General features: G+C 48.7%; 1 protein-coding gene across 1 annotated transcript; it reads right to left on the reverse strand.

Moving 5' to 3' along the window:
• Positions 1-603: 603 nt before the first annotated feature.
• On the reverse strand, positions 604-1,878 carry APLNR (apelin receptor). Its single transcript, XM_015412088.1, has one exon. The coding sequence runs from the start codon at positions 1,720-1,722 to the stop codon at positions 604-606; it is 1,119 nt and encodes a 372-aa protein (XP_015267574.1). The 5' UTR covers positions 1,723-1,878.
• Positions 1,879-9,291: the final 7,413 nt, after the last annotated feature.

Raw genomic sequence — 9,291 nt, forward strand, 5'->3', positions numbered from 1 at the left:
CCCTTATCCATCACTCCCTCTTCTTCTTGGGCATACAAGTTCCTCCTCCTCCTCCCCCCCACTGGGCCTCTCTTGACAAGCTTGGAACCCAACCATCTCCTCCCTGGCCTGCTTCTAAGCCCCTTATGAAGCTGCACATGCTCAGTCAATTCCCTTGAAGTCCACAAGAACTAGCAGTCTCATGGGACACAAGGGAATCTTGGGCAGCTCCTGCAGCCTCTTTCCCCTTCCCCTTGCCCTGTCTAAACTGCCAGCAGCCTTTCCATACTGGCTTGCTGCTTTTGCAGCCTTTGCACCCCTTGTTGCCACTCTCCTAGTGAGCTTCCCTGTTGCTGGCCCTGTGAGCTCCCAAGTGGGCATCCTGGGTGAGTCCAGGGTTGGCTCTTGTCTGCTCAGGGTGGGGGGGGGCCTGCTCCCGGACAGAGTGGAATGAGAGAAAGGACAACAAGAGTCAAATGAAAACAGACTGTCCTGTGACCGAAGTCAGTAGAGAAACTGAGTAATAAAATAACATTAGAAGGAGAAAGACATGGAAGAGCTGAGTGAAATACAAGAGTTTACTATACCTAAAGTCCTTCATGGTTGGATGCTGGTGTCTTCCTTTTACCCTCGGAGCAGAGTCTCTTGACTGTCTGGGCTCTGCTTCTCCCTCTGTGGCTCCCCAACTTTCCCTGAATGGTTCTGGCTATGGCCAGAGGAATAGCTGGCCGACTTGTTCCCAGCGGCACCCACGAAGTGCCCTGAGGAGCTGCTGCAGAGGATGGCAGCACAGGCCTGTCGGAAGCGGGGATCAAAGAAGGCATAGAGGAAGGGGTTGAGGCAACTGTTCACATAGGCCAAGCCCGTGCAGTAAGGGTGGAGGTTGCTCAGGAAGGCATGGACCCCACAGGACAAGGGCATCACTTCCCAATCCATCAGCATATAGACGGTCTTCACCAGATGATAAGGGAGCCAACACGCCGCAAAAGTGGCCACCAAGACAATGATGATTGTCAGCAGACGCTTCCTCTTCCTCAGTCCTTCGCTGCGCCCCTTTCGGAAGTGGCTGGCGATGGTTCGGGCAATAAAGTAGTAGCAGGTCAGCATAATGGCAAATGGCACCACAAAGCCCATTAAGGTGGAGGACAAGCCTAGCCCTGCCTCCCAGGCTGCCTCGGTTTCATTGGAAGCCACACATGAGTAATCCATGAAGCACGTCACTTTGGTCTCCCCATTGAGTGCTCCTGCGCTCCGGAATATCATGGCTGGCAAGGCCAGAAGAGCTGCCAAGGCCCAGAGAGTGATGGTCACCAAAAGCCCACTAGCTTTTGACCTGAGTTTGGCATTGGCAATGGGCCGGACAATGGCCAAATAGCGGTCAAAGCTGAGCCCCGTGAGGCAGAAGACACTGGCATACATGTTGACGAAAACCAGATAGCTGCTGAGTTTGCAGGCAAAAGAGCCAAAGGCCCAGTGGTAGTCCAGGATGACATAGGTAGCCCAGAGTGGCAAGGTAACCACAAAGGTCAGGTCAGCCACTGCCAGGTTGGCAACGAATGTATCCGCCGATCGTCGTTTCTCCTGGCCTCCCCAGAATATGGTCCATAGCACCAGACCATTGCCAGCGGTGCCTAGTATGAAAACCAGCACATAAATGATAGGAATTAGGACCTTTGATGAACTCCATTCAATGTAGTCACAGTAGAGGGAAGAATGGTTGTCACTGTCATTGCTGGCCTCCATGCCTGCTCTGGAAGAAGGAGGCTGTGTTGAGATCTGATCCTGAGCAGTCCTTCACTGAGCTGGGTCCGCGTTACCAAAGTGCCTTCCTAACTCCAGAAGGGGGTGGGGACTCTGTCCAGGTCTCTCAGCTCATTTGTGACCCTCCTTCTCCTCCACAAAGCGTTAGGCACATCTGGCTCATGCCCAGCTCAGTCAGTGTGTTGTCTCTTGCTCACGCTCCCAGAGATAATGGCAGTTCCTTCCTTTTGAGTCATCTTAGCTCTGTGTGCTCCAGCCCCCTTTCCCACCCCTCCCCTTGCCTATCACTCAACATCCTGATGTGAACTGGACAGACGGACCCCCTGTGGTGCTGAACAGCTCCACTTGTCACTTGGAGTCATGCTCACACACACACAGTCCCCATCCCCAGTAAAAGGAAAGGAATGTGGTTTAAAGCCAACCAGAGATGCCTGTGGAAGGATGTATTCCTAAGGCTGATCAGCCTCATCTGGTCTGACAGTTTCATTCATGAGCCTCTCCCACTTGCAAAACGGCTCTCTGGGCAAAAACATTAAAGCATCGTTCCAAGTGAATCCAGCTGAGACAACTTATTACTTGTAACGCTCTATGGTTGGGTTCATTTCGAGCAATATTTGCTCACGCAAAAGGACCACAGTGGTGGTGGGGGGGGTAATATCATAGAGACTAGATGCATTTTTCTTTCCCAGTGAATTTTTAAATGTTTTTTATCCTTAATGCCAGATTTTCAGAAAAGGATATGCTCTGGTGGCAGATGTGGGGGATAGGACAAGTTGGGGGGACATTTCAGGAGCTGCCTGGTTTACTAGCAACACCTTTAGACCAGCTGTGCATGGTAAGAAAATGGTGTCCTGAGTAAATCCTGGTTTGGTGCACAGGGTGGGTTGGATGGTGAATTTCCAAGTTTCCGTTAGAAGAAAGGCTAGCGGGGGAGCCCAGAGCCTTTAAAGGGGGTGATGGAAATGGCAAGTTTGGGAAATGACTGTAGACTAGATTAATTTCCTCTGAGATCAATCACAGCATTGCCTTTCATACAAAATCAGCTCTTGCAAAGACAATGAAGGGAACCTGAATTAAAATGGAGTCCTATAATCCAGGTCATTCATACTCATTAAAAAATGATTAAATATTGAAACCCAGGCTAGCTGCAATAAACTTCTGCCATCTACTTGTCTCCAGTACCAACTTAAGCCTGATCCCCTGGACAGGTTTCACCTTGTCCATTTAGTCTGGAAGTGTAATAATTCACTCACTCATTTTTAGTAGAGTTTAAATAACATTAAAATTGGTACATTACATGCTAATGTTTTGTTTTTGGTTTTTTTGAAGGTTGCTTCCACTTAGCAATGATTTGGTGTCGCTCTTTTTAGTGCTGTGAATGCAGAAGCAACAGAGTGTCCACATGGCAGTCCCCCCACACACACGCACGCACACTTCCCTTGCCTCCGCACCCAGGAGGTCCACCATCCCCCCCCCCATTGGAGGGCTTTTTAAAAAATTAGTAATTTAAATTTTTTAAAAAATCATTACTTGCTATGGCATCATAACGTTATCATACTATCTCTCTTATAAATAAAAGCCGAATGGTGGTGGCACTTCTCTAGAACAATCCACACGCTCCAAAATGAGTTTGCTCTCTGATCTGTCATTCAGAGGGTCTCCCTATCCACTGGCTGCTTTGCCTGAGTCCTGCCTCCAACATTCCTCTCCCCCCCATAGCCAGTCAGAACACTGAGGGTATTTGCATATGCAGCCTCATTGGCCTCTGCCTCGGAACACAGAGGTCGTTTGCATATTGGGTTTTGCCTCTAACATTCTAAGCAGTTTTGCTGTTCTGAGGTAAAATGTGTCCAATCTCCAGGTGAGGGCAAGAGATCACTCAGAATTACAACTGCTTTCCAGATGGCAGAGATCAGTTCCCCTGGAGAAAATGCTGAGGTGGCCCCCGTATGACAGCCAATGTGACGCAGCAGTCAGGGCTTCAGAGCACGGGAGAGGCTGCAGGTGTCTGAAGGGGTGGAAAGTTGAAGGGTGAGGGGGAAATAAAGGCAGGTTGATGATTGGCTGGGAAGGAGATAGGGTTGCCAACTCCAGGTGGGAAATTCCTGGAGATGCGAGGGATGGAGCCTGGAGAGGGTGAGGTTTCAGGAGGCGTGGGACCTCGGACAGGTATAAAGCCATAGACTCCACCCTCCAAACCAACTATTCCCTTCTGGGGAACCATCGTTGCCAATCTCTAGGTGAGGGCTGGAGATCAGTCAAAATTACAACTGTTCTTTAGGTAGCAGAGATCAGTTCCTCTGGAGAAAATGGTGGGCTCAGTGTCATTATACCCTGCTGAGATCGTCACAGCAAATTGACACTGAGTGTCCAAGGCCGGGGCAGCTGCCCAGAGCCTCTTTCTAGAGGCCGTTGTATTTATTTCCACAACAGACCTTTTTCCTAGTACTGGTATAATTCAGTTCCTCTGAATTCCCAGCTTTCATTTTAAAAAGAGTCTCTAGTCCTTTTCACTGCAGAGATATAAGGGGTGCACCTTTCCCCTTATATCTCCATAACAAAGGGCTAGTCTTGCTCTCTTTTAAAATGAAAGCTGGGTATTCAGAGGAACTACTAGGGTGGTATAATGTTTTAGTGCTATAGCTATCTAGCAATTGCCAGGGTTTTTTTAGCCCCGAAAAAGCCCTTCGTTGAGGCAAGGGATATGGTGCCTGTGTGGGTGGGCCCTTTAAAAATCCACTTAAAAATCTTCCTCTCCACATGGTGAGCAATGGAGCTTTGATTGAACTCTTCCCAAAAAGACCATATCAAACTAAGTTTGTGAAAAATATATCAAAGTTGGGGGAAATCCAAAAAGATTACAGAGGGCAACATTGTGCAGATATTCCACACACAAAAACCCACTCTAGTTTGGATGCCAAACCAGAGTAAAACCTCCATGTGGAAGAAACGTTTTTTCCCTTTCTTTGTTTTCATACCTACTATGCGGTGACATTTTGGCATTAAAAGGGATTGTCCTGACAGGCATCCATGTGTGGATGAGTGAAGGCATTTTTAGTGCTGCTGGGCCGGGGTGCTTGGCTTGTTCACCTGGTTGGCAACACCACATTTCCTGGTTAAACTGATATTTTAAAATATCCTCAAACACAGTCCCTTCCCCATTATTTTTCAACAGCAATTGGGAAACAAAGCCAGGAAATGTTTAATTAAAGGACACTTGTGGTGTGGGGGGGGGGAGGAAACAGGCGCTTGTCATTCTTTTGTTTCACTTGCATACAGGGATTTTCAAAAACTATCATTATGCTCGTTTCTGCTAGTGTGTCATCATGAAAATGGACTACAATGAGACTGTTTGTACATTGTGGGGGAGACTCTGGAAATGGGACGCATGGGATTCCCATCTGACAGGACAGTAAATGGAAAAGCCAGAGCAGAACAGAATCTTTAGCAACATCTGACAGAGAAGAGCCATGCTGCCAAAGGCGGCCCCGCGGGACCTACAGCAAGGCACGGCAGGAACAGCAATTTGTGTGAGAATGCGGATTAACACTGCAGACCTAAACCTTGTCACACCCTTCTCAATCCACTTAAGTCAATAGGTGCAACTTTCTTTGTTAGAACTGCACTGTAAAACTGCTAAATCTTTAGGCTTACCAAAGAGGACGTATTTCCTGGCTGACTACTTCACACAAGTGTGACAAATCTCATTTAAATACCCCTAGTATTTAAGCTGGGGATTGCTACTAACTAGGAATGCTCCTAACCTTCCAACCCCAAAAGAGGACTTTTGCATAAGTTTTTTAAAAAGAGCCCCAAAGAGGACAGCCACCCGCCAAAATGGGCCACCTGGTAGGTAACTAACACTGGCTGGAGCCACCCGCCAAAATGGGCCACCTGGTAACTAACACTGGCTAGCCTATTCCCTTCTCCTGCAGGTCTCTTGCCTGGTGCTGCCTGCCTCCCTCCGTGGCTGGAAGCAGGGCAAACAGTGGGATGCCAGGGTGGCCGGCAGTCAGCAACCACGGGAATGAGAGACTGCTGGCTGGCCTCCTCCTCCTTGGCTGGCTAGTCTCTGCTGGCGCCAGGCCAGGCGGGTGTTGCTAGCGCAGCCTAGTCTGCACTCTGCCGGCTTGTCTCAGCCCAGCTCTGCTGTTGCCATCAGATGTGACCAGACTCTTTCTCCCCTTGGAAGAAACAGCCTCCCTGCAGTTTCTCTCGCTCCCTCCCTCCTCCCTCAATGTAATTGGGCATGTCATTAATCGTTTCCAGACTATGGTTCCTCTTGGGGAACAGCCCTGTGTAGGAATGTGGCATACCAGCTTAATTAGAATAAACCTCTGGATTATTCAGTGTAATCTGGGACCGCCAACTGTAATTCCCCTCTCAGCACATTGCAGAACATCATCCAGACTTTACTTGTTGCCAGATGGCTACTATTGCAAGTTCTACGATGTTCAGAATCAGCATGATTGGACATTATGGTCACTCCTTAGTTGCTGGAGGCATTCAAGGCAGAACTGATGGCCCAGGAGGCTGCCTCTGTGGGTCACTTGCTCTCCTGCAGGGACCTGCAGCTCCAGGATAAAAGAGATAAAGGAGATTCACAATCCTCTTGAAATGTCAGTGGCCTTGCACCTGTGGCAAAGCCAAAACTGATGCCCATAAGCATGTATTATTTTTGTTCCTGATTAATCTAACAACTCTAGAAATAAGACACAAGAGTTTTGGGAATGCCTTAATTACTGGAAATTCCAAAAGAAGAGCCCTGCTGGATGAGACCAACGTCCATCTGGTACAGCATCCTGTCACACACAGAGGCCAACCAGTTCCTCTGGACAGCCAACAACAGTGCATAGAGGCTGAGGCCTTCCCCTGATTTTGCCTCCTGGCTCCGAAATTCAGAGGTTTAGTGCCTCTCAATGTGGAGTTTCCCCTCAGTCACCATGGCTTGTAGCCATTGATAGATTTATCCTCCGTGAATCTGTCTAATATTGTAGTGTCCGCTGACCGCCACCGGAGGCCAGCGCACACGCCTGAGCTTCAGTCCAGGACAACAATGGGGACTAGGATCCTGGTCCCTCCACTGGGGGAACCAATGGGAACCGTGGCGGGAAATTCAAACCCGCCAATGGGACCCAGGGGTGGTCCCCTGGCTGTGTATATAGTTGGCCTGCCGGCCATTGGTGAGTGTTCTTGTTGTGTGCCTAATAAAGCGTGCTATGCACTACATCGTCATCTGTCGTTTATCCATGCGGCAACCCACGACATAACAAATATCCTTTAAAGCTGTTTATTCCTGTGGCCATCACTACATTATCTGGCAGTAAATTGTATATTTTAATGTGTAAAGTGGTATTTCCTTTTGTCCATCCTGAACCTACTGCCCATTAGCTTCAGTTCTAGTATTTTGGGAGAAGGGGAAAATTTCTCTTTGTTAACTCTCCCATGCATGATTTTATAAACCCCCATCATGTGTCGTCCCCCCCCTTAGTCGTCTATTCTCTAAACTGAAAAGTCCCAAACTCTTCAGCCTTTCCTCGTAGGGAAGGTGTCCATCCAATCATCTTGGTTGCCCTCCTTTGTACTTTTTCCATCTCTGCAATGTCCTTTTGGAGATACAGTGACCAGAACTGTACATAGTATTCCAAATGAGGCCACACCATAGATCAGGGGTGGCCAAGCTGCGGCTCGTGAGCTGCATGCAACTCTCTTTACCCTGCAGGTGCGAAGGTTCCTGAGGGACTGGGGCCACCTGTTTCCACCTGATGAACAGCGTGTGGACTACATTGGGGAGAATCTACATTAGCAAGTGGCTGACTGGCTCGTGGCACTCAACAACATGCAAGCCCCTGAGCTGAGGGATGTCCAGACGTTCATGTGGGCACTGCGGCGGCAATATGAGGATCCAAAAGGGATCGAAAAGGCTCGGAACTGCCTGCAAGTGTTGAAGCAAGGGGCCCACTCCGTGAGAGAGTACTCCGAAGAGTTCAAAAGGTACGCCTCCAAGATCCAGGGATGGCCTGAAACCATGTTAGTGGAGCAATATTAACAGCCAGATCCTGGAAGCTGTGCTTCAAAACGTGAATCCAGTAACACTGACGGTGTGGGTGCATGAATCAGAGGAAGCAGAGAGCCGTTTTCAAATGATGAAGGCGCTGGGAGTCTGAGGCATGGGCAGGGAGGGAGGGGGACCCCTGAAGAGCCCCTGCCCGAAGCCCACGGAACCCATCCGACAGCAACTTTAATGCCAGTAGCACACAAAGTAGAATTTTTGCTCACAGGACTCCATAGCTTAGAGGGAGCATTGGTAACAACATCGGCTAGTGATTTCAGGCCCCAGGGAGGCCAGGGCCTTTTCACAATTGAGTCTGACGAGGCATTCAAGGAGATAGAGAGGGATGGAAACTGACTTCCATTCTTGCATCAGCAACAAGATTATTTTAATCAGGTACCTAGAAAAAGAGTGTCTTTCACCTCTAAATTGCCCATTTAAGCTTGCAGTGAACAAGCCATGCAACAAGCCAGAAGACTAAGTGGATCATGTACTGGTGTTAAAATTACAGAAGTATTAACATTTTGTGCTCCATGTACATTTCACATACTTTACCTCAACAATTGTTATATCAGTCCTGAGTACAACTATCCAAAGGACTGGGTAGTTGCACCACTGTCAGGCTCGGTATGCATTTATAGTTTGCCTGCCATAGAGGAAAGAGGAAGGGGAGAGGGGTGTGAAAACCAAATGCTTTAGTTTCCTAAATGCTTTGATGTACCAGACACTGTGTTGCAGAGACCTGCTGTTTTGTTTTATTTCTGTAGAAGGGTATGTGCTTAGTGGGGAGGGTAGTTGACATTTCTGGCGAGCAAATGCCGTGGGGTGATCTTTAGTGCTTTTGCTTAAACACAATATATCTGCAATCTTCACGCTTTCATCTTCAGTCCTAACAAAGCTATGTCCAGAATGGTATCAATCAACATCTCAATAAACTAAACTTTCTTTGAAGTGAGTGGTGTTGAGAACTGATTTAACCAGGATTCTGACAGATTGTTAGTACTGCCTTTTTCCTCCCTCAACCTCTGGCACCATAGCCGTGATGAGCGGAGAGGATGGGGAAGTCCCTACAACTGCGGCAGATGGTATAGTGACTGAACAATGGACCACGGCGGCCCTGGTGATGACCACAGAGTCCAAAGGAGCGGAAGGCTGGGCGCAGACCAGAGACTCCTGGGCACCGCTCCCCACCTGGGCTGAGCCCACTTGGGTGGTGACTCCCAATCCGAGGTTCGAGAGGTTCGCTTACGATGGTGCCTGAAGGTGCTACGGACACTTCTTCCAGGATGACCCGCAGTGCCTCCATGTTGTGGAGGACACTGAAGTTGAATGTCTCCGCAGGGAGTTCAGAGGCGAGGCTGAAAAGATCAGGCAAGAGATGCAAAATATGATGCTGGATATACCGGGCATCAGTGTTCCCTCTAAGCTGAGTTAGTGTGAGCTAGCTCACAGTTTTTTAGCCTCCGGCTCACACATTTTTGTCCTAGCTCAGGGAGGAT

Source organism: Gekko japonicus, unplaced genomic scaffold (assembly GCF_001447785.1).
Source record: "Gekko japonicus isolate JY-2015 unplaced genomic scaffold, Gekko_japonicus_V1.1 scaffold1475, whole genome shotgun sequence".
NCBI classification, from domain to species: Eukaryota; Metazoa; Chordata; class Lepidosauria; order Squamata; family Gekkonidae; genus Gekko; species Gekko japonicus.

Bases quoted from the DNA above. Each gene is read 5' to 3' on its own strand.
- APLNR (XM_015412088.1), bottom strand. From the start codon at position 1,722: ATGGAGGCCAGCAATGACAGTGACAACCATTCTTCCCTCTACTGTGAC.